This window comes from Sphaerodactylus townsendi, linkage group LG04, assembly GCF_021028975.2.
Source record: "Sphaerodactylus townsendi isolate TG3544 linkage group LG04, MPM_Stown_v2.3, whole genome shotgun sequence".
NCBI lineage: Eukaryota > Metazoa > Chordata > Lepidosauria > Squamata > Sphaerodactylidae > Sphaerodactylus > Sphaerodactylus townsendi.
Window position 1 is genome coordinate 134,954,438 of NC_059428.1, and position 26,530 is coordinate 134,980,967.

The window sequence follows — 26,530 nt, forward strand, 5'->3', positions numbered from 1 at the left end:
AACCCCCTCTCGGCACACACAAATAATTAGTAACCTACTCTCGGGAACCTGTGAGAACCTGTGGGATCCCACCTCTGGATGCTACCTAGATTGACTTCGCTTGCCTTGATACCTCTTGCATGGGGAGAAGAGTGAGCCGTTGGAATTCTCTTGCTACAATGGTAGTCTTAGGACAATACAAGTATGGAGTTATAAAGCTTTTCAGACAGTGTGAGACCAGAAATGTCTGCCTACCATCCTTATCTAGGAATGAGGATATTGATAGTATTATATTTTTTTAAAAAAAAATGAAAATTGACTTACATGAGTTACTGTGTTTGAAATATGGATCTTTAGTTTACTGAGCAGATGTCTGGTCAGTAACCATCAATAACAACAACAACATTAGCTTGGACAGCACTTGAACCATCTACATATTGATAAAATCTTCATCTGTCAATTCTAAAGAATCTGAGAATGGGATTGGCACTTAAGAACATAAGAACATAAGAACTAGCCTGCTGGATCAGACCAGAGTCCATCTAGTCCAGCATTCTGCTACTCGCAGTGGCCCACCAGGTGCCTTTGGGAGCTCACATGCAGGATGTGAAAGCAATGGCCTTCTGCTGCTGCTGCTCCTGAGCACCTGGTCTGCTAAGGCATTTGCAATCTCAGATCAAGGAGGATCAAGATTGGTAGCCATAGATTGACTTCTCCTCCATAAATCTGTCCAAACCCTTTCTAAAGGGTTATAGACTAGATATGTGCCGATGATTTACCATTATATTCGAATATTACTCCCAAATACTTAAAACTTTTGGCAAGTTTAGTACAACTCCCACTGACATTCCAATTAATTTTTGGCACTTATTATCAAAGCATTTTTATTTTTGTTTTTAATAATTGATGGTTAACCGTTCTGAGCATTGCTTATTCAATATTTCCAGGGCATGCTTTAAGCCAACTCTAGTCTGTGATAAAAGAACTGCATCATCTTCATATATGAGAATTGATCCTTTTTTTCCCCTGTCAGACCATTTTGGGGCATGTACATCAATATTTTGCAAACCTTATATAAGAGACTAGTTCTCCACTTGCTTGATGTGGGGGTTGGGCTGCCTGGGGAACTGTGGCTTTCGGCTATGCCAGTAATGGCGCACCTTTGGCACTCCAGATGTTACAGACTACAATTCCCATCAGCCCCTGCCAGCATGGCCAAATTGATGGGACTGATGGGAATTGTAGTCTATAACATCTGGAGTGCCAAAGGTTCGCCACCACGTGGCTATGCAATGCTTTTGCTACTCTGTCTTTTTCCACAGCTGGCTTATCAAGTAACCTTGACGGTCTGGAGGTGTTTTAGGGAAATGTTCTGCTGAATGAATGAAAAGTACAATCTATAGTAGTCCTGGTCTGAGAGCTTCAGCCTCAGAACAGACTTCTGTTTCTTTCCTGTCACTTGCAATAAAGCTTTGAACTTTTCAAGTTTGACTGTTTCATTGTCAACGCAGGGGAGTCCTGACATTTCCATACAGCCCGGAAAACCCACAACACCGTAGTGATTCTTTGACAATACTTATAAAAGAGAATTTACACAGACATTAAATAAGATGGGAGCAAGAAGGCAGCCTTTTCTGCAATGAAATAGATTTAGAAAGTTATATCTTATTTGTAGATTTGTATTTTCATGAAGTTTAATAATAAAATTTTATCTTTTGAACTTTCCAAGTTTGCCTGTAAGTGTGCATGAGAGCCTGTGTCAAATGCAGCGTTAAGATCCAATGAAAGCAACAGAACGTAGGCTGATGAAATAATCCAAAACAAGGCAATGATCTCATGGCAAGCAGCCCAGTCTAAACCCCATCTGTTCAGCTTAAAAATGTGTAGTTTCTTACCTGATCCAAACCCTTTAAAAGTAATATGGTGTCGAGCTTATTTAGTAGATTAACCAAAGTAGGACATAATCCCTTTCTGCACAAACCTTTTTAAAATATTTTGAGGCAGGAAATAAAATGTTTCCTCCACTGAGTTCTGCACTGTTTTCCCCCCTTACATTCCGAAACTGTTTTATTTCCAGCTGTTTTATTTCCAACATTTTATTTCCAACATTTTAATAAATCCCTTTAAAATGATTCTTCAGCCTGAAACATTTTCAAAATGTTTTCACTTGCTGTGCAATCTGTTTACAAAGTTTTCCATGCCTCTGTGCCATCCACGAACTTCCTCCTCGGTGCCATTTGATTGTGTCACTTAGCTTCCCCCTCATATGTTTATTTTCATCATTTCTGTGGTTTTTTTTAATGGTGGGGGTAAAATCTTCAAAGCATCAACAATGGCGAGTAGCACAGTCTCTGTCCCATGGCTAGCACGAAAACTGGACTGGTAGGGATCCAACACCTTTGTGTCATCCAGCAAAATCTGTAGCTGTTCCGCAACTGCTCTCTCAATTACCTTAACCAAGAACAATAAATTTGAAACTGGGTGGTAATTGGCCAGATCCAAATGATCTGAAGATTGGCAGACTACTGCCTCTTTTAACTGCCCTGGAAATACTACTTGCTCAAGGGAGAAATTGATAATTTTCAACACGGGGTTATGGAACATTTCCTCACTAGCCTACACCAGCCAGGATGGGCATGGGTCAAGGGGACAAGTAGTGGATTGAGTAGAAGTCAGAATCCTGTTGACACCAGTGTGGTCAAGCAGTCTGAATTGGTCTAGACAAGGACCAGAATCTTGTAGGGTTTTTTAAAAAAAATCTTCCCAAAATGCAGGTGGGAAGTGGGATGGGGAGAGGAAGTATGAATTTTCCCATGGATAGCATGGGGGTCAGTGGATTTCTACAAAGAACACAGTCGGGGAAAGGTTTTTTTACACAGAGGGTGAAACCAGCTTGGTTCCAATTTAAAAATAAAGTTTCCATAAAAGTGCTGAGAGAAGAAATGGGGAAATCGTAGAACTTGAACCAACTCTGGTATCGACCCAAAAACATACAGAACTTGGAAAATCACAATCTCATGCAGCAATGAATCCAGCAAAAATAGAATGAGCCAAACAGTCCAAAGGCACTATTATAATAACCAGTGTAAAGAAATAGGGTGGGGGGGAGGAAGCACGAGAGATCTGTTCCACAAGATCCAAGAAATCAAAGGGAAATTTAAAGCACAATCAGGGATGCTGACAGGTGAGCGTGGAAGTACGTTAACTGAACAGGACAAAATAAGAAAAGATGGGAACGACACACCAACGCACATCACCTTTTTGTGAACTGACAATTGGAAGCTGTTCACTGTCCTCTTAAACTGCTTGCTGTCTCCTTGTGTAAAGGTCTGCTACTCCAGTCGATGATTGAGACTCAGGAATGTTTCTAGAGCTTTATTGAACTGTGTCAGGACCCCAGATTCAGGAAGCCAGAGCTGAAGTCTCTGCCTCTTGCCTCTGGTATACCTCTTGAAACATTTACTCACCCAACCATTCCTCCCTCCCATTCATTCCCAAAACAATTTGCATAAGAAGAGTACAGTGAGAAGAAGCAATGCGATGGAGGCATAAGGCGCAACAGTCTCCCTTCCTGTTCCAGGAAGCAGGAGATAAGGAGGGATGCTTGCCTGAATCACTAGTTACAAAGCATAGCAATAGAGAAACCATCCAGGCCCCAAGTGCTGATAACAAGCCAGGGGTGACATTGGCTCTGGACATGAATTGCCAGGCCCGGTAAAAGCCAGCCTAGTCTTGGGATGCCAGGCCCAACAGGAGCCAGGCCTGACACCCTGCCTTGATTTTCTTTTAAAAACTGTGTATTCGATTGTTTTGTCTCTGTGATTAACGGCCTGATGTGAAAAGTGACTTACTCGCTTTTTAAACAAGAAAACAAGAAAACAGAAGCTTCTCTCTGATTGCATTTGCCGCCACTGAGTAATGACAGATCATTTCTCCTGATTGCATTTGCTGCCACTTGGTAACTTATTCCTGCTGCCGCCTAAAGGGTTGCCCTAAAACCGTGGTGGCAAACCTTTGGCACTCCAGGTGTTATGGACTACAATTCCCATCAGTGGCCATGCTGGCAGGGGCTGATGGGAATTGTAGTCCATAACATCTGGAGTGCCAAAGTTCGCCACCACTGCCCTAAAAGGTGAGGACAAATCAAACTTTAAAGGCCTATTCTAGATAAGGAAACCAAATAGGGAAAAAAATAGCATCTCCTGCGCCGTCGAACACCCTGGTTCTAATTCTTATGCATCAGGAGCCAGCACTTCTGTTCTGCAGCCCCACCCTCACACCGGCTTATCTCCGGATTCCGCACATAAAATGATGTCAGAAACACTTCCCCTCGGTCTTGAGTTGGCAGCCAGCACCCATGCCACGATACAAAGGCGTCCTCTTGGTAACCACAAGAGCAGAGACTAATATCAAGACAGAAGGTCATTTTGAAGGCAGCCGCAGCCTGTCAGCCCTGAAGGCAAACATAAGGCTCCTTTTTTTTATTAATGCGTGTCAGGGACATGCTAAAAGCGCAGTACGCCAAAGCCATCCGCAAAGGATCGTGATTAGCTTACATTAAGTACCTCGCAGAGACTGCAAAGTCTTCCCGCACAGAAATGGACTGCGTAAAATGCAGAGAGTCTACCTTTTTTCCCAACTCCCTCCTGCCTCTGTCTTGTGTCATACTTCCCCAACATAAGCTTTGCCTTTGGTTAGCAGCATATATCGTGCGTTGCTCTGATTTGCATTTGACCACAGATCTTGAAGCTGATGGTTTATGCTGAACATGTAACATCATTAATTCAATTAATGTCTTCTGTGGTAGCGTCGTGCTCACTGAGTTTGTCATTCTATGTTCTTTTTTAACATAAGCTAGCAAAAAAAGACACCTCAACTGTTAGATCTTGGAAGCTTAGCAAGATCAGCCCTGGTTCATACTGGGATAGGAGTCCATGAATGATGTTGCTATGCAAAGGCAGGCAACAGGAAATTGCCTCTGTTCATCTCTTGCTCTGACCTGGATGGGCCAGGCTAGCCCTCCTGGCAGTTCTCGGGAGCTGCTTAGTAAATGGGTGGGAGACCACCAAGCAAATCCAGGGTCACTATACAGAGACAGGCAATGGCTCACCCCTCTCTGAACAGCTCTTGAAAACCCTATGGGGTTGCCATAAGTCAGCTGCAACTTGATGGCATGTTCCGCTACTCTATTTATGGGATTGTAGGCAGTAATGGGTATGTAATGGGTACAATGTCAGGGATAGTGGAACAAACTGGACCCCATCAAAATTTAATTGCTGGGCGTCAGATTTTTAGCTGTACCCACAGTTGTGAATGTCCCTGAATAGTTCCAGGATGTGAGATGGTGGCTATGTTTGCCCCTCTTTCAACTGCACATTATTCCATATACACAACTTACTCCTGGTTTTTCTCAGTAATCGATCCCCATGTTAGGACCATGCCTGTCAGTGCCTAGATGTCGTGCTGTGTAAGAATTGCAAATGTTTTCCTGTAAATGCTTTCCTGTTTCCCTCTTCCCTTCCTGGCAACCTCCTGGTGCCAGCTCATCTGCAAGAAGGTGTGAACGGTTCCCAGGTTCTTGGAAGCTCTGTAGTGCAAATGTTGTAGAAACTGTAAGGAACATTTGGTGTGGGGCGAAACGGGGGGGGGGTGTTGAAGGATATAGGTCCTGGATCTGAGCTCTCTAGCTCAATCCTGCTTTCTATTGTTAGTCTACGCGTTGCAAGAAATAAACTGCTTTAGGACTTTCCTACAGTCTGTTATTTCCACGTTCAAGAGTCTGACACCACAAGCATTTAAATTGGCTTGGGAAAACTGTTCCACGTGCATACACTTTCCTCTGAATCCCTTCCGGTGCAAAGTCAGTGTATTTCTTCCACACATGGTCAAAAAACAGGTGGTGTCACTGGTGGTGTCACAGGTGACATCACAGACGCAACCCTCCCCATTTTAAACATTTTTTGCACCTGGGGTCTAGCACTACTGGGCAGAAACACTACATTTTCTGTATTGTCAAAGGCTTTCATGGCCGGATTCAACTGGTTGTTGTGGGTTCTCAGGCTGTGTAGCTGTGGTCTGGTAGATCTTGTTCCTAACGTTTTGCCACAGTGTGTAACAGACTTCCCTCTGTGATACACCCCTGAAGATGCCAGCCACAGATGCAGGCGAAACGTTAGGAACAAGATCTACCAGACCATGAATCCACACAGTCTGGAAAACCTACAACAACCAACTACATTTTCTCTTCCGCTCAAGCTACTGATTCTTTGTTTAATTACTGGAGTAAGAGGTGAAGAAGAGAGTTCTCAACAAAATGGCTCCCTACCCTGCATGAACTGGAGCCATTAAAAATATATATATATGAGAAGCAAAACTCTTCCAACAAGTAGTAGCAGTTAACAGAAGCAGTCTCCCTACAGAGCAGCTAGCACAAGAGCCTTCCCCCACACCATTTTTTTTGTGTTTTAAAAGACAATTGAGTAATAGAATGCTGAAGGGAAGGAGAACGCACAAGTGGAAGAGTTGGGGAACAAAACTGAAAATGGCTCCTGAACTGGTGTTAACTGGTGCCATTGTTAATAGTATGTGAAAGGTTGGCATCTCTTCAACCTCCACCCAAGAAGAGTGATTACTTTTCCTTTAGAAAAAACCAGCAATAAAATATCTCTAGGTCACAATGCAAGCATCTGGTACTCCAGTCAGTAATAAGACTCAAGGTAGGTTCAAGAGCTTTATTCGGGACCATGTCAGCCCAACGGCTAGATAGCCAAAACTGGGGGTTTGGCTCTCTGGCCCCAATATATACCTAAAGGTTACAATGTGGTTCAACCCATAATCCCTGCACCCTTGCATTCCCATTATATCAGCATGTGAAAAGACAGTGAGAAAGAGACATTGTTTTGGGACAGGCAGGTTACTCCCTTTGAAAGACAGATAAGGAGAAACCGTCAAGCGCTATTGAACTAATTACATGCGAACAAAGGAAAAAGGCCTTATGGCCTTGAGTGGTGGAAATGGCTGGGCCATCTGCAGCAGAGCTGTGTGCATGCGATTTGCCAGGCCAAGGATGGCGCAGGCCTGACACACAGGAGCATTAAAGCAATAGTCTTAGCAGGTTTTCTTAATTTCTGGATATGTGTTCTAAGGCAGGGGTCTTCAAACTACGGCCCTCCAGATGTTCATAGACTACAATTCCCATGAGCCATGCTGGCAGGGGCTGATGGGAATTATAGTCCATGAACATCTGGAGGGCCATAGTTTAATGACCCCTGTTCTAAGGGTATAGGCACAGACAGTGGATCGTTTTGTAATTGTGGAGAGTTGGAGAAACACAAGTGATCATTTAAAACATGAGTAGCATTTTCTTTTTCAGTGAATGCATGCCAACATTGTACATGCAGGTCTTCAAAAACCTACGGCTGTTTAGATGAATGTGGACAGTGTTTCTTGACATGTAGAACTGAATCCAAAAATAAATAAATTCCTTGTTAAATAAAAACAGGCACCATAATTTTTCCATGTCATCACGTCAACGTTTGATGAACCATGAATGAGGCACTATGCCTCACAGACTCAAGGATTAAAGAGAATGCATCTTTTAAATAAGAAATGTAAACTGATTTACATTTTCCTAGCAAAAATGGAAGGCAGAGTAAACACACAAATTAGAAAGAAAACACTGACTCAAAAACAGAGCAGCAGAGAAGGCAGATTTCCGCGTTCTTTCATTTCTTTTTCTTTCTTTTTTGGTTTCTGTTGTTATTCATGCCTCTCTGCCCTTCCTTTCTTCTTTCCTTTTTTTGCTTTTCTTTACAACTTGCTTGTTGTCAGCTCTTGAGAGGGTTGACAGGTGAATGAGATATGGCGCCATTGTTGTGTACCCGTAAAAAATTAAAAAAAACAAAATCTGCAAATAAAAAACACGGGATTCAACCAAATCAGCTTTTTTTCCTCTTCAGTTTTGAAATGACTTTTCTCAAACATCTTCTGTTTTTGAAAGGTATCCATTTTCTATCTCCTTTGCTCCCTTGGCACTGCCCACAAAATTGGATTTTGTGGAAATTAGTGGAGCAGTTCAGTGGAGATATGTCTGGCCTGCAGTTCACCCTCATGACTGGAACATCAAATTAGCAGAGGAGCAGGCAAACAATTTCTATCCCATATTATTTAAAGAGGATTTAGCTGTTTTGTCATTTTCTGATGTGCTGCAGAGCATGCAAACACAGCCTTCAAAGTTCAAATACCCAAATTTGGCCACAACTACAAATAACAAATGGATGACTCTCCGCAATGAAATGTTAATTGGTGTTGCAGCAGTTTTACTTTACACTACAGAGGCAGTCAATATTTAAGCCTTGCCAAATTAAAAAAATTTAAACAGAGACCTGTATCAAAAGAATGAGGATTAAGGTTGTTCCGTTACACGGCACACAACAGCCATTTGCTAACTCCTGGGAAATGCTGTAGACCAGAACGCTCCTGTCTCAGCTGTGACACGGCGAGTTCATGACCAGGAACATGAACAGATGTAACTTCTGGCCATTGCAGATTCAGTGATGAACAGACTGTCCAAAGGCACAGCTGTGGTATGAAGTGAAGGGTCAGAAACAGGAGGGCCCAGCCAAGCTGAAGGCCAGTGCCAAAGGGGATGAGGCCGTTAGCAGCACAACTTCAGGGACTTCCCATGCCAGTAAATCCATCTGTGAGGAGCTGACAGGAGGATAAGCAAGGAGATTTAGGCCCAAGCAGGACAAGGCCGAGAAGCAAACTGGGAAGTGAAAATGGCCCTGGAGCAAACTGAGCTGAACGGCTTACATGGTGTTCAATGCTGAGCAGTAAGCCAGCCATTGCCTCTTCTCACAAAATGACCGCAGTACGGCAGGAGGCATTTGGTGACCTGATGCCAGGATTTTACACAAGTGGCCTCCGAGGCTTTGGCAGAGTCACTGGGGCTTGGCTGTGCTTGTTTCGGGCAACTGGTGGTCCTTTGGGGCAGAAGCCCACCATGACATTTCTATGTCAGCTGAATGGCCAGTGTGCCATGAGAGGACCCAGTGTGGAAAACAATGTAAGCATCCAAAAGTAGGCTTACTACCCAGTTTTCCCCCAAGTGACATGTTTAAATTCCTACTTCAGAGGAATCTGCAGGAAAACAATACAGACGTTGTGGAGAAATGGCTCCCCCCTCCCTTTTCTTTTTCTTTCCTCCCCTCCTCCCATCAGGTATCATAGACTTGGGGTACTTGGAAATTCCAGAGAAACATCAGGAAATGCTGCCTGACCTAGGGGGAAATGATGTCTTGACCCAGCCTGACCTGGTCAAAGGAGGGTGGGGTCTGGGATCTGATCAATTGCTGGGAGTAAAGGGGTGGAGATCTCTTTTCTCAGGTTTTCCTGCAGGAGAGCAGAGCTCTTGCCTGAACTGGGAAGGTGGCAGCCATTTTCTGGACCACGTGCCCAGCCAGGTAATGTGAGCTCTTTGCAAATTGCAACATTCTAAGCTTTAAGGACCTACCCTGCTTTCCACCAACTGCTAGCCAGGGTATGTATAAGCGATAGGGGAAGGGGATTTGTGTTTTATCTCCTTTGCTTTGTGAACCCTTGCTCCATCTCGTGCTGTGCTAAAACATACTGGTAATCATTTTCTTTTTAATAAATACTTTTTAAACCTTAGATGTGGAGGACAGTTCTCTGTGATTCCAAAAGTATGCATGCCCACTGTCTTGGACATGCTAATTTAAAAATAGGAGATAAGAGAGGAAGGCTGAGCAGCTTTTTTCCTCCAGGACATCCAATCTACCCCTGTGGGGGGACCCAGGAGAGGGGAAACAAAGGGGAAACTGGAGGCAAGTTGGGCCTCAATGCAAGTTCCTGGGAAAGGGAAGCTTGGGAAATCCTGGATCTCTCCCCCCATTGGGCAGTCCATCAAATGATCCAAGGTGGTGGCAGCGGAGTTATCACCCAGAGAGAGAAAGCTAGCCCTCCCCAGGAAAAGTTAAGTAACTCCAAGGGGTGTGCAGAGTGCTTGAGATAGGGACCCTGCCAGGTACCAAAAGCAAGCCCTGCTTTCTCCACATTCTTTGTAAAAGTCCTGGTGAGAATTTCTCCAAAAGTCAGGTTAGTTTGTACAGTAGACATCCACAGACTCTTTCCAAAATCAGATGTCTTGTTGGGAATCTGGGGCACACGACACAACACTCCATATTGTCGGCCAAGTCAGAAAGACTTGGGTTTGACACAAATTACACCAAAAGCAATGTTTATAGCACATTTGGAGATTCCTATTCAGGAGAAACACCCAATGAATTAAAAAAAAATAGTGACTCAGTGCAGTTCTGCAACATTTTTCAGATTTCCCTAACAGGAGCAAGCTGGCAGAGGAATCTATGCCCCCAAAGACTTAGGCCTGTTCCACATGGACCAATAAACACAGGACAATTAAAAAAAACCCGGTTGAGCGGGAGGGGGGGTCTTTGCACAGATCCTGCCTGTAAAATGAGTCTGCCTCATGCTAGTTCCCCAAAACCGGGTTTTGTTGAGAATCATTTTTCTGGTGGATCAAAAACATCAGTGTTTCAACTTTTAACTCTACTTCCTATCACTCTCAATGTTCACTGGTTATCAAGTCCTTGGCATCCTTTCAGCCCTAGAAGTTGAACAATGTTCAGATGATGGATTTCTGGCACAAACACAACGTCCATGATTTCTTTTCCAAGCACCGCATGGAGATGGCAGCACCAAAGGGAGCCAAAACCTAGTCCATAATATACTTTACATTCTAGGGGGGGGGCCACGAGGGCTTTGAAACCCCTAAGCAGCTGCAGCGGGAGGACAATCTGGATCAGAACCATGGAAATGGGAAGGATAAGCTAACTCCCCTGGCCATGCTGCCTTCGCAGTCAGAAATGAACTATGGAGGGTCCTTTAGGAAAAAGAAGAGGCCTACTTTGTGCTTGTCTCTTTCCTCTCCTACTGAGGCTTAAATCCTGACCTGGATGGCCCAGGCTTGCCTGGTCTTGTCAAATCTTAGAAGTTAAGCAGGGTTGACCTTGGTTAGTACTTGGATGGGAGACCACCAAGGAAGTCCAGGGTCATTGTGCAGAGGCAGGTAATGGCAAACCACCTCTGAACACATCTTGCCTTGATTTGGATGGCACAGGTTAGACTGATCTCATCAAATCTTGGAAATTAAGCAGGGTTGGCCTTAGGTAGTATTTGGATGGGAATTCAGGGTACTGCATAGACACACGCAATAGCGAACCTCCCCTGTTCATTTGTTGTCTCTACCTGAATGGCCCAGGCTAACCCAATCTCATTAGAAGAGAAGCAGAATAAATCCTATGCAGAGGTAGGCAATGTCAAAACACCTTGGTTCATTCCTTGCCCTGAAAACCATATAGGGTCACCATAAGTTGTTTGGCACTAAACACACACACACGTCAGGGCCTAAAGCAGCCTGAGGAGGATCAGTTTGATGACAACAATGGCACGGTGGAAGCATCAACCATTCTTACCAAGTGCCAATCTCCATATCTGAAATTCCATGGAAGGGATGACTCTGAGATTCCTGGATCAGTGATGAAAGGAGGGGAAACTACGCTGGGGGCATGAGCTGCCTGCATGCCCCTCCTGCCCCTGACATGCCCTGGCCCACCCCTGACACGCCCCTGGCCCCCACCTCCACATGTGACTGCAATGGCGGTGCCCGGGGTGAGCCGCCTCGGATGTCCCCATTGCAGCTATGTCTCTCTCCTGGATAAAACATCTTCTTCAGGATCTTCCCACCTTCCTATTGTATCCTCTTGAAGACCCATCAAAAAACAAAAGCAACCCAGCACTACACAACTCTCCTCTTTTTAAAATGTAACGGTAACACTAAATTCAAACACAAACCTTCCCCTACATGAGATTAAATCCCCAGCCTCTGGGCACTTTTCATTTCTTGAATCCTCTTTGAGAGCAAACTAGGAAGTCTCTCCACATGAAAAAAGAAGAAATTGAGAGGAGAGATAACTATAATTGGGAAGATTATCTTCAAAGATTAGATGTGAAAGAGAAGAAGGAGGCAGCCGGTGTCATATTGCAAGACAGGTTTGCGTTTTAGATTCTATGTAGGTGGAATCCATGAGCTATATTTGGTATCCCTGTTCTTTCATATAACCAACCAGTATTTGTTGAAGACTGCTTAAGCATTTATTGTCATTATCCCTTCTTTGTTGCTCCTTGCAGCTTTGTCACCTGCTGACTGAATATCGGCCAGTCCCCTCCCTGGGGGTTAATGCCGGACATCATCTACTTATTTTAATTGTGGAAAATCACTGCTGCTAGTGTTTTAATGTTTAATTTATTTATTGTTTTAATTGAAACTATTAGTTGTATTCAAATATTGATTGTTTGTAAACCGCCCTGAGCCCTTCAGGGGTAGGGCGGTCTATTAAATTTAATAATAACAACAACAACAACAACAACAACAACAACAACAACAACTAATTAGAATTGGCCATGCGTTGCCTATGTGGTGTCAGCTATCATCACAGTCCATAACCCTACACATATAGTCGTTTCAGGTCCAATGATCCATGGCATGGCCTTTTGGGGTGGTCCATTGGAGTCCCTCTTTCCCTTTTCAATTCACATTTGTTATATGGTGGTGCCTTATTGTGTTTTTAGTATAAGATAACCCTTTCCATTCTACAACAGAACTGTCCAGAGTGCGAATCCCGCTGTCCATGAGGCTAGTTGACACGCACAGTCCTAACTTGGGTAAGGCAGAACTGGGGCAAGGAGGCTATCCCAGTCAGGCAGCAGAGGCAGGGTGGTGAGGCGCTCAGATCGAGGCCAGCTCCCTGGGTTCGCCAAAGGGGCCATGTGCAAAAGAGAGTAGAAGCCAGTAGTGTTGGTTTGCTCCCACCACTTGGGTTGCTGCTTAGAAGGGAGCCAAAAGAGTAGCTTCAAAGCACGAAGTAAAAGAGAGCTGTGAGTGAATATAAGGTGAGGAAGTGGAGTGCAGAAGTGGTGAGTTCCCCGGATGTGGGGGGAGGGGCAGAGTGAGGTGTGTGAGGGATGAGGCTGGATGTGTGTTGTAGTGAGTGGCAGTGGGTGAGGCACAGAGAGTGAAAGTTACCTGCATGTGAGGGGGGGGAACCCCACCTGACGTCTCACACGGCCCACTCATATTACCTAACAGTATTACTTATTTAGTGTTTTAACTGCTCATCTCTGCCCATCTGCACGAACATTCTAAGCCCTCAGGCCACAGACAGACAGGCTGCACGAACACTCTAAGGGTGACAGTTAAACACAGCCAGCTTCATGGCCTGGTGCGCCAGGAAAAAGACGTTTTACCTGGCTCAGGTATGGACTTTCGGCGATTTGAAGGTCCGATTACCTGCCCACAGGGAGGTACATCATGTGAAAATTTGGGGGCGATCCGTCCAGCCATTTCGGCGTTAGGGAGTGACTAACGAAGTCACTGTTTGCTTTTTATATAGAGAGATGATGATGATGATGATGATGATGATGATGATAATAATAATAATAATAATAATAATAATAATAATAATAATAATAATAATAATAATGTCTACACTGAAAGTAAACCCTCCCAGATTTATTGTCTTCTCAAAATTCCTATTCATTTCGATCTGACCTTCCTTTAGAAAGCAGTTTAATATGAACAGCGTGCAAAAGACTGCATGAAAATTATTTTCAAATGTAAACAAATGTGAGTTTATGCCATTGCTATGTTTAAATAACCTAAAAAGACCTGTAGTCAAAAGCCCCTCCTCCCTGTTCCCTCCAAGCAATGCACTCCTTTGCATCCAACAGCTTTTCCACTGGGGGAAACAGGGAGATACAAAAATACAGAATGAGCCAGACTTTCAAAAGGGGGAAAAATAATACAAGGTTAAAATCTCTGTTTTTAAAAATGAAAATAATTAACACATTCGTATGACAAACCCACAACTCTTAATCAATAGAAAATTATACATGTTATGGACAACATCGAAAAAACCCCCAATGAACAATACACACACATAGCTGATCCGAAAAACAATACTAAGGGGTTAAGTCTCTGTAATGAAGGTATCACTTTCAGAGAGATCCTCCAATGGTGTAGGTGCGAAGGATACCAAGTATCTGATGCTAGTAAGGAGTCAACTTCAGTGGATGAGTTTCATATACTCATAGGTAGAAGCACAAAGCATCAGGAAGATGAAGAAAGAATTCTTGAAAAGGCATCTAGCTGAAAGTCAGGACATCAACCAAATGCATGCAAGCATGTTAGAAAGTAATGTACTGAAGATCCACAAGGTCAGCGCAAAATAGCCAAGCTTGGAAGAAGAAGAAGAAGAAAAGGAAGAGGAAGAGGAGGAAGAGGAAGAGGAGGATGAGGAGGAGGAAGAGGAGTAGTTTGGATTTATATCCCCCCTTTCTGGCCTGTAGGAGACTCAAAGGGGCTTACAATCTCCTTGCCCTTCCCCCCTCACAACAAACACCCTGTGAGGTAGGTGGGGCTGAGAGAGCTCTGAGAAGCTGTGACTAGCCCAAGGTCACCCAGCTGGCATGTGTGGGAGTGCACAGGCTAATCTGAATTCCACAGATAAGCCTCCTACAGCTCAGGCAGCAGAGTGGAGAATCAAACCCGGTTCCTCCAGATTAGATACACGAGCTCTTAACCTCCTACGCCACTGCTGATCCACAAGGTCAATGCAAAATAGCCAAGCTTATAAGCTCAAATTGTTTTCAGATGTAACAGGATGTATGGCTAATACAGCCCAGTGTTAAGTCAGATGTGAAGAGATGTGATCTTAAGAAAGGTAGGGAAGGAGGGTGTGTAAGAATGACATCTCAAATCTAAGGCCCTTTCCACACACGGGTGGAAACAAGCCTCCATCGGCATAGTTTATGCCAATGGAGGCTCTGGGACCGTTCGCACACTAGCATGCGAGCAGCCCCCACTCCCCCCCCAGCCGGAGAGGTGGCTCCGCATGGAGCCGCCTCTCAGTCAGCCCCCTCCACTCGCCGTCATGTCCAGTGTCATCCTGGAGGGCTGCAGGGACCCGCCCACGCTGCCCTCCAACCTCCAGGGGTCGGAGGGCAGCGTGGGCAGGTCCTTGCAGCCCTCCAGGGCAACGCTGGACATGACGGTGAGTAGAGGCGATGGGGGAAGCAGCGTCTTCCCAGTGATGTGGTTTGCACCGTGCCGCTGGGAAGACACTCCTTTGCAAAAACCTCGCTTGTTTGGCGAGGTTAAAAGCAGCGGCTTCACACCGCTTTCAGGCGGCCAGGGCTGGATGCAGCAGCGCCTCCTGTGCGAACAGCCGCCCAGGGACGTTTTTTTTTTACCTTCCCTGGGCCGCTGAATATTGCCCGTGTGGAAAGGGCCTCAGTCTTGATTCAGGCCCTAATTGCTTGCATGCGTTTGGTTGAAGTCCTGATGTTGAGCGAGGTGCCTTTTTTGTACGAGCTGGACTCTTTTTGGTTTCTCATAATTGTAAGTATGTAATATACACTCATGTTAGATTATAATTATTGTGTTTATGTAGTTGGTTTATCTTCTTGTTCATTTCATTCACCATTATTATTATGATAGGATGATTGTGACTAAAGTGGCTGTTGATTAAGAGTTGATTAAAAGTTGTGGGTTTGTCCTACAAATGTTTTAATTGTTTTCATTAAAACGGTATTCGGAACCTCAAAATGTGGTCGAGCCAGACAGGTTCGTTTCTTTTTCCTTTTAAAACAGGGAGATAATTTTTTCGTGCGTTTTTTGTCAGATCTCTGTTCCTGGAATCCTAGATAGTTTTAGACTGCCGGAGTACACTCTGGAACTTTGTGTAGGCAGGAAGTAGTTGTCACTGCAGCTCCAGACAGAAAAAGAACTGGGCATCTGAAACTGTGCTCCTGTTCCGAGCTATGCTGTCTCCTTATTTTAATGCCTACATTAAGGACACAACACCTTTGACCACCAAAAAGGGTATTTTCCAGACCGTTCACCATCTTCATTGCCCTCCTCTGGACATGTTTCAGCTTGTCAACATCCTTCTTAAGCTGTGGTGCCTAAAACTAATCACAATACTCCAAGCAGAATCTAATCAAAGACAGAGTAAAGCAATACCATCACCTCACATGATCTGGACACTATACCTTGGTTGATACAGCCCAAAATCACATTTGTCTTTTTAGGTGCTTCATCACACAACTGGCTCATGTTCACTGTATGGTCTACTTAGGCTCCTAAATCCTTTTTGCATGTACTACCGCAAGACAAGTCTCCCCCATCCTATAATTATGCATTTGATTTTTTTTCCTACCTAAATGCTTCACACGTCTGTGTCATAATTCATATTGTTGCTTTTAGACCAATTTAATTCTGATTTGCTTACATCAGAAAATTTTAAGTTGATTCAATTCAAGTTCAGTCACTGATTTTAAAAGCTTTTTGCCACTGGAGCTGTTCAGGATCGAACCTGGGACCTTCCAAAGTCAACATGTGTGTTCAGCTACAGATCTTCACTCCTTTCTCTGTAAGTGAAGTTTTTTTTACTAAAATAAGCAAAGCACAGTATTACCCACTTTTCACTGCACAGCACAAAAACATCATCCAAGACTCCCTCCATTGGAACAGCAGCTTCTGCAATTTGTTTTGAAAACCAAGTCAATTATTTACTATTATACTTTAGTAAAACATCTCAGCAGCCATACAAATCTCGTGCTTTACCTTCGAAATTGAGGAGAAAGAATGAACTCTCAGGATACAGGCATCACACTGCCCAAAGTTTCCTTTATTGAAGGACTTGCTTCCTGATGCCCGTTCTGTGATTTAATCAAAAATTATCCTTGAGTGGCCACAATTTCAGGTGACTCTATGGTTAGAAACGTTATGTACAGGAACATATTGATTGTAAAACACTTCACGCTTTCTGTGCTAGAACAGAACACCACTTCACGCAACTCCTGACATTACAATGGCACAGCAGGCATCAGGAGAACTGAGTAGTGAAACGGGCTGCCTTTCTTAGAAAAATCAATGAATGTGACAGGTTAATCGATGCCACCTGATCGGTATCAAACAGAAAGGGACTGAATGGCAGATCAGGGTGACACCTTTCATACACCACATGAAATGTGTGATATCGAGAAACACAAAAAAAACATGATGTTATACAACTGGAGGCCATTAAGATGTCATTTTTTGGATTTCTGCCCCCTTGTATCCAAAAACAGAAAGATGGGTATACTGGTCTGAAAAAGCAATCTAACGCAACGGCCATGCTGGAAAAAAGCACACAAAATTTCCCTCATCCAGAATTTGGTATTTAGGGTACTTTGTGAATGTTCCTCACGCTTGGGTTTTGGAATTTGGAGCTCTGTGGTCTACTTTCTGAAGTGAAAATGATATATCAGTATTGTTCCTCTTCACTTTCTGAGCTTTGTACAGAATATGTGCAAGTTAGATACAGTTTTCAATTTCCCCTCCACACTCTCTCTGTGCCCCAATTGATATATTTTTCTTTTTAAAAAAAACCACCCTGCAATCTCAGTCCAGATATACTGAACGGGACTCAGCTATGAGCAGCAACTCTTTCGCCAAACCTTCTGTTCACAAAGCAGAGAGGTCAGAAGATCCGAATTGCCAGACCTGCATGGGTAGCTTTTGGATGGGTCTATCTGATGGATGATTATGGGATTGTGAAGGTCAAGCCAACTGAATCACTGCCCTTCTCGGTTTACTGAAATCTTGGCTGGAGAAAATGTAGGCATCTTTGCCCAGATTGGGAACAAAGGGGAATTCCCTCCAAGAGAACTACCATTGTGTGGGTTGAGTGCCATCAAGTTGCAGCTGACTTATGGTGACCCTGGAGAGTTTCCAAGGTTTAGAGGTGGTTTGCCATTGCCCGCCACCACGTAGAGACCCTGGACATCCTCGGGAGTTTCCCATCCCAGTACTAACCAGAGCCAGCCCTGCATAGCTTCCAATGGCAACATAGCCACAAATCAGTGCTCTATGTAGCTAAAAGCAGCGTATAAACATGTGCTGTTTATATGTATGGCCATCGCTTCATATACAAGAAGGATTTTTTCTAAAGCGTGCTTTTCCCTGCCGCGAGTCTTTCATTCTGAGCATGCCCAAAACACTGAACTGTGATTGGCTGGCTGGAGGGAACAGTTCCTTGATGATTCCCCACTTTACCGGCTTCGACCTGAGTTCAACCTAGATTCGCTGAAAAAGTTGTATCTCCCTGATGGAGTCAGAATTTGACAGTTTGAGGGGGTGAAGCTGGGACGGAACCGTGTCCAGCTCAGCGACTGAGGGGAATACCTAAGTCAAACCTAGGTTGAACCTAGGTCAAACGTGCCAATGGGGAATCGACCTTGGTCTTTTGCAGACCCAACCATCAACTGGGCCACACAGTATACTGAAAATCAACACACAGAGACTGGTATCTACATAAAAACTCCAACCACCATTCACAACAGAAAAGGGGTATAATCAAAACTCTGACAGATCATGCAAAACGAATTTGTGAACCTCTCCTCCTTCCTGATGAAATCAATCATCTTGACTGGGCTCTGCAGGCTAATGGCTACTCCACAATAGAAATCAGAAGAGAAACCCAGAGGGCCACAGGAAAAATATTTCTACCGTACATCAAGGGAATCACTGATCAAATAGGGAAACTGATGAAGAAACATAACCTACAAACCATCTTCAAACCTACCAAGAAAATACAGCAGATGACACGCTCAGCAAAGGACAAGAGAGCCCCCCTCACTTCTGCAGGAGTCTATCGCATACCCTGCAGCTGTGGAAAGGTCTACATGGAAACCACAAAGTGCAGCATTCAGACTCGTATTAAGGAGCACAAAAGACACTGTCGCCTTAACCATCCTGAAAAATCTGCAGTTGCAGAACATGTGTTAAACAAAACTGGACACAACATTTTATTTTGAGAACACTGTTCTCCACTCTAACTAACTAACTAACTAACTAACTATTTAATAACTAATAACTAACTATTAACAACACAAACTAATAACTAACTTTGTTTGTTTGTTTGTTTTGTTTGTTTGTTTGTTTGTTTGTTTGTTTGTTTGTTTAAGTTTTAATATACCGCCCTACCCGGTGCCAGAGTGCACAACCTCGACACCTCCTTATACTCTGACAAAACCCCATTAAAATTAGATTAAGTTAGTTTAAAACACAGCAGTAATTAACAAAGATGGCATCAGCAATAAACCCCAATTAAAACCCTCCCAGAGAGAGGGGGGAGACAAAACAGGAAAGTGGGTCCCCTAGATGGCAAAGGAACTCCAAGTCGGAGGAATAAAAGGGAGGGGGCACTTCAGAAGCGGGACACTCCCAAAGCCTGGTGGAACAACTCAGTCTTACAGGCCCTGCAGAACTCATCAAGATCCACTTGGGGGGTGGGCAACTGGAGGAGAGTGTTCCACCAGGCGAGGAGATAGGCAGGCCCTGGCCAGAGTGGAGGCCAGCCGCATCATGGAGGTTTTGAACAACAACTGGATTGGCTTGTGTATGAGAAGGCATGCAGGTCAAAGATACAACTACCATTTCATCAAAGTGTCTAAATGATGTTGGTGACTTTGCTGCAATAATTATCAGAGATAATTTTAACTTGCTTCTCCTCCTCCAATACTCACACACTGGAATGTTTCCCCTTCTCACTTCAGTAATGGCAAAGCTAATTGCAAGAGGGTACAAGACAGTAGATCATTACGTCCCTTTAAATGTAAAGCATACTTGTGAACAAGGCAAGACAAATTGATCAGACTGTTTTTAATCTATTTAATTCCATGGATATTGATTAGGATTACCAGAATGGACCTTTGAAGGACATGTTCTTAAAGCTGCATTCCCCTAACTACATCTTGTCTTCTTTTCTGCCATGCATGAACTTGGTTCTGTGGCCAGACACTCTTCCCGACCAATCCCCAAGAAGCAAGGCAAATAGGAGAAACCAAATATCAGACAGAGAACATATCCAGCCAACCCGTCATTTGATGTGAAGTGCCTGTGAAGGTATACCATGTCCCAGAGGACATTCCAGCTTTGGAAAACAGGTCTTTGGAAAACATTCCCCAAGGAATTCTATAATGTATGAGAGGAGTTATCCTCTGAATAGCAGGCAATATAATATTTCAGACACATTTTGGGAGACAGCTATTGAAGTTGCATGCACAAAAGCTGAACAATCACATTACAAATATGAGAATCCTAGCTCCTGCATTTTTTCCAGATGATGATAATTTTGTGAGCAGGTGGGCTGCCATCTTCATCAAATGTTCCCATGACTTAATCATCTTAGTGGTAGAGAGATCTATGGAAGAAGGACCCGAACAATAACAAGAAATAGAGACATCAATGGGTAAACTTAAAGGGACAGTCTCCCAAGATGAGTTTGGTAGATTTAGATTTAGAAACCTTTAATGGCATATATATAAATTATACAATGGAAATTAAAATTGGCTGGTAAAAAAATTAAAAAAAACAAGCATCAGGAATGCTGGAATATTAAGCCACTGAATTGGGATTGAGTCTGCTAAGCATTTGGGAACGTTCAGTGATGACAACACACAAGAATCTAGCAGTTTGTTTGATGGTAACAGTTGAGTTGCTGTCTAACAAGAACAAAGTTTTAACAGCGTCTGTAGTGTTGCCTAGATCAGCTAAGAGAGGATTAAGCATATAGAGGGCAATATAATAGAACATGATGGACGGTTTCTTCAAGACCAGGATTGCAGGTGCAAGATCTATCAGAGGATGGAAGATGGTGCTCTCTGTTGTATCGTCTGGTAGAAGTAAGAACATTGCATCTGGCTAAGGTGACAGCGCATCTCAGAGTGGGCTCATGTAGGAGATATAGATAGTTAGCAGGAGTGGGAAAACGAGGCAAAATATGCAGATGGATTGGAGAGCAGGTTTTATTTGCTTGTGCCATCAGTTTCTGGTAGTCCTGCTCAAAGAGTCTTTGCTTTATGAGACAGTATATCTCATTGGCAGTCATAAGAAGAAGATCATCAAGGGAGATAAGTTTGGTATAAAAATGAGAAACAGAAGTGGAGGTCAATAATTTGGCAGAAAAAAAGCACTGTCTCTTTAATTGAAGAGGGAACACTGATGAATTGCTGCAAACACGCGAGACTAGAAAAATAAACAACGCGAGACTGTGAGGAGACAACGAAAGCGGAAGTAAAAAAAAAAAAACCTTTTTCTAGCATACGGACCGCACAGACAAATAAACAAGACGGAGAAACGCTGTAGACTGAAAAGTGAGTACCAAAACAGCATTGAACAAAAGTAAACTAGCAAGGCTGATACTAGTTTGAATTGAATAAACACTGAGGGAATGACGGCCTATGCCAAAACGAGACAAACCCAACTAAGTGAGCTCAAAGGGATTAAAAACGGACTTTTAGAGCCCAAAACACCAGAAAAAATGGCTGACTTCAATCATAAGCTGGAAAAATTATTGGAGATCACTACAAATTCCCAGAAAGAACTGGCTACCTTCCAGCAAGAAGTAACAGAAAGATTAACTAGAATGGAGGGAGAAATGCACAACTTTAAAAAAGACCTCAGCCACATAAAAAAAATAGAAGACTCACTACACCAAATTGTTGAAGACTTAAAGGGAAAAGAGATAAGAATAACAGAGGTGGAGGATGCTGTAGAGAATCTGAGGGAACATAACTTACGCCAGGATGACGTACTAGCGGTGCTAGAATATACTTTAAAGGAAAAAATGCTTAGAGTGAGAGGGGTTCCAGAACTGGACAGAGAAGTAACCCTGAGCAGAATTATGCCCCTTCTACAGGAGGTCTGGGGTCTGACCAGAGAAGAAATTCTTAAAGAGGTCGACCAGATCTACAGGGTCAACACTAGATCATCCAGGAATAAAAGCCAACCTAGAGACATTGTTTTCAGCTGTGTGAGGCGGGACCTTCGGGAGGAACTACTTCGTGCAAACTCTAAAAAAAATTACCAACTGGACGGTAATAAAATAATAATTATGAAAGAGCTTCCTGTGTCCATCCAGCAAAGACAAAAGGATTATCGGAGAATGACAAGCTTTTTGATGGACGAAAAAATTAAATACAGGTGGATAATTCCTGAGGGATTATCGTTCCTCTGGAAAGGAAAGAGGACAAATATAACCACAGTCCCCCAAGCGCAGGAATTTCTGACCAAGACAGTGAGCCCTCCCTTACTGAAAACAAAGTAAGAAAAGGGAAGGGAAAACAAGGGAGGGGGAGGAAGAAAGAAGGGACAACAAAGTAAGAGGATTTATATAGAGACTCTCTAACGTAAACTTAAAATGTCGTTGAAAACAGTAACCTGCAATGTTAATGGCTTAAACCATCCAGGCAAAAGGAAAAGAGTCTTTGCTCATTTTATAAAAGAAACCCCCCATATTTTGTGTTTGCAAGAAACGCACATAAAGTGTGGGGAGGAGAGATTGATTATAAATAAGAAACTGGGGTTATTATTTCATGCGGGACATAAAAAGAAAAAGAGAGGGGTGGCATTATATATCCCAGAAAAATGGAACCCCAGGGAAAAAATTAAGGATAAAGAAGGGAGATTCTTGGGGGTAGAAATAACAGTGGACAACATAGATATAATGATAGTAGGAATCTATGCACCTAACTCCAACAAAGCCAGTTTTTACCAAGAACTCAACAGGAATCTCTCAGGATTCCAGGCACAAAACTGGATAATAATGGGCGACTTTAACGGGGTAGTGGATACTAACCTCGATAAGAAAAATTTAATAAAAAAGAAAAAGAAAAAACATAAGAATAAAATGAGCAAAGACGGGAAATTGCCAAGAACGTTTTTTGAAATAATGAAAGACCTGAAACTGTATGATGTATGGAGAATGAAAGAGGGTAACCTTAAAGATTTCACTTTTTATTCTAACAGGTTCCACACCCATACCCGGATAGATATGATTTGGGTATCAAAGCAATTAGGAATAAATACAACAAAAATTTCTATTAAACCAAGGGTGGTCTCGGACCATAACCCCATAGAATGGATAATGACAACAGGAAAACCTAGAGCCCAATGGAGAATGAAAGATTGGGTTCTGGGGAATCCACAAACTATAAAGGAGCTGGAGGGGAAATTAAAAGAATACTGGGAAATAAATTATGGTTCAGTGGATAAAGAAAGTACACTATGGGATGCCCATAAGGCTGTAATGAGGGGGCATATCCAAAGCCAAGAAATCTATCAAAAAAAATTGAAAAGAGAAAAAAAACAAGACCTAGAAGTAAAATTAAGGGAAATGGAAAAAAAACTACAAAAAAGAAAAGATAATAAAAAAATCTTAAAAGAAATTAAGTTAATAAAAGAACAACTAGAAAATTTATTAACAGATCAAATAGCGAAAGATTGGATGTACCTACAACAAAAATACTACGCTCTCGATAACAAAGTGGGAAGGTGGCTAGCAAACAGATTAAGGAAACAGAGAGCAAAACAGATTATAAACCAGGTCAAAGAAGGGAATAAAACGTTAACAGAGACAACTAAGATAAGAGAAGCCTTCGAGAAATATTATACAGACTTATATAAAAAAGATAAAATAGACAAGACCGAACTAGAGTCATACCTTAAAGATCGAGGAATAGAACAGCTAAAACCAGAACAATTAAAAGAACTAAACAGAGAAATATCCCTAGCTGAGATTGAGAATGCCATCACAATGCTCAAAAATAAATCACCAGGCATTGATGGCATCACAGCCTGTTATTACAAAACTTTCATATTGGAATTGAAAGAACATCTGAAAAGATTGTATAATGAGATCTTGAAAGGAGGTAATGTACCACCGTCATGGCAGCAGGCTGTGATAACCCTGATCCCTAAAAAAACCCAGGCAATCTTAGACCTTACTGATTTTCGGCCAATATCTCTCTTGAATATTGATTATAAAATTTTCACCAGTATACTGGCGACTAGGTTAAAATCAATCTTAAATAATTACATAAAGGAAGAACAATCAGGATTTCTTCCAGGACGTCAGACAAGTCATAATATTAGAAAAATCTTAAATCTAATTGAATATATTAATGATAGACCGGACCTCCCAACTGTAATGATATTCTTAGACGCCGAAAAGGCCTTTGACAGGGTTAGTTGGGAATTTATGCTGGCCGTATTAAAAAAAAATGGGAATACAAGATGAATTCCACAACGCCATCAGTGAAATATATAATCATCAAGAGGCTGCAATCAAAATAAATGGAAGCTATTCTAAAAAATTTAAAATTGAAAAAGGGACAAGGCAGGGATGCCCAATATCACCTCTGTTATTTATAAACTCCTTAGAAATATTAATAAGAGACATCATAAAACAGAACTTCTTTAAAGGTATAAAAATAAAAAAATATTCCTTTAAAATTTTGGCGTTTGCAGACGACATAGTCCTCTTTATTGAAGACCCAATTACAAACTGTAAAAAGGTCTTAAAGGTCATAGAAAGATATGGGGCTCTGGCAGGATTAAAATTAAACATTCACAAAACCAAGATGCTAGCATTCAACTTAACAAAAAAAGAAAAAATAAAACTTCAAGAAATGACAAATATAAAAGTAGAAAATAAAATAAAGTATTTGGGAATCTATCTTGAAGATAATAATAAAAACCTATTAAGAAATAATTATGACCAACTATGGTCATCGGTTCATAGTAAATTACAGGACTGGTCAGGAAAACAAACCTCACTACTAGGCAGAATAAGTATAATCAAAATGAATATTCTTCCCAAATTTATGTTTCTTTTTTTGAATATTCCTTTGATGTTAGCCAAATCTAATTTTGCACTATGGAGGAAATAAATAAATAAATTTATATGGGAGGGAAAAAAGCCCAGAGTCCGATACAAAGATCTTATACAGCACAAGAACCAAGGGGGCCTGGCTGTACCAGACCTCCAGACCTACCATGACGCAGCAGCTCTAGGATGGGTCAAGGAATGGGCCAAACTGGAAAATCATAAGTTGTTAGAACTTGAAGGATATAACCTGCCCAAAGGCTGGCACGCGTATTTATGGCCGAATAAAGATAAAGCCACCACAATAGACAAAGTTATGAAAAATCATTTTATTCGATATACGTTGATTAAAATATGGAATAAATATAGAAATATATTTTATAGCAAGCTTCCAACATGGGTATCCAGACTGGAATCACAATTTGGTGGCACCAGAGCGATAACAGATTACTGGCCAAGGTACCAAGATATAATCCTGTGGAATAATGACAAACCTATATTAAAAAAGAGGGAAAAGATTTTTTGGGAAAATCAACAATGTCACTGGTATACTTATTGCCAGATGGAAAGTTACTTTAAATCAGATATCCAAAAATGGGGAATTAACAAACAGAAATCAGAACTAGATAAAGCATTAACAGGCTTAGATAAAAAAAACGTGAGCACTATTTACAAGATATTATTAAAACAATACACAGAACAGGAGGAAGTGAAACCAAATATGGTGCGATGGGCAGAAAATATAAAAGAAACAATTACGTTAGAACAGTGGGGAAGATTCTATAAAGAAATCTATAAATATTCACCGAATTCAGCTATTTGGGAAAACAGCATTAAAATGTATTATAGAACATACCTCACACCGAATGTATTGCATAAAATGAATTCCCAAATACCACCACACTGTTGGAAATGTGGCCAGACTGTGGGTACATTTCAACATGTTTGGTGGACGTGTAAAGAAGTTAAAAGATATTGGGGAGAAATCCATACTCTTATAACAAAAATAATAAAAATCAATTTTAGGAAAACTGAGGCTACCTACCTTTTAGGACCTGCATTAATGAAAGAGAGAATACCTGAAAAAATTAAACATCTTTTATTTCATATGATTTCAGCAGCGAGAATCGTTTTAGCAAGGTATTGGAAGTCTGCAGTGATCCCAAAGACAAACGAATGGATGATCAAGATGCAGCAATTTCACAAATTGGATAAACTTTCCTTTTTAATAAATAACCGGTCACCAGAATTCTACCAGCAAATCTGGCAGCCCTGGTCGAACTACGTTTCAGTTTTTCTGTTAGACACGAATTAGAAGGAATAGAACCTAAATTTTTTTTTTTTAAGTCATAGAAACTAATTTAAGGTTATTAGTATTGTAAGAATTTTAACCATATAGTATGTTATGAGACAAGATGAAATTAATCGTGCGCTTTTTATTAATGTGTTAGCTGGAGTGGAAGCCAGGGGAGGGAAGGGAGGGAATACGGGGAGGGGGGGTACAAGGGGAAGGGATAAGAGGGGACGTACAATGGGTAATTCCAAATATTGACCTTGACTAATTTGTTTTCTATATACCTAAGGATTATGGAATAACTACCCGCAATTATGTATTTTGTGAAGGAACAAATAACTACATATTGATTTTTGTACTTTAATGTACTACTGTACACATATATATTGTTCTTTTCTCCCTAACATGTTTATATTTTTCCCTTCTATCCCTCTTATAAATTCAATAA

The 26,530-nt window shown here is 42.0% G+C and overlaps 1 protein-coding gene across 1 annotated transcript; it reads left to right on the top strand.

Moving 5' to 3' along the window:
* Window positions 1-21,100: 21,100 nt before the first annotated feature.
* Window positions 21,101-26,255, top strand: LOC125431951. Its single transcript, XM_048495197.1, has 2 exons — window positions 21,101-22,225; window positions 25,907-26,255. Exons 1-2 carry the CDS (start codon window positions 21,354-21,356, stop codon window positions 26,001-26,003), a joined length of 969 nt encoding a protein of 322 aa, XP_048351154.1. The 5' UTR covers window positions 21,101-21,353; the 3' UTR covers window positions 26,004-26,255.
* The last annotated feature ends 275 nt before the right edge of the window (window positions 26,256-26,530 follow it).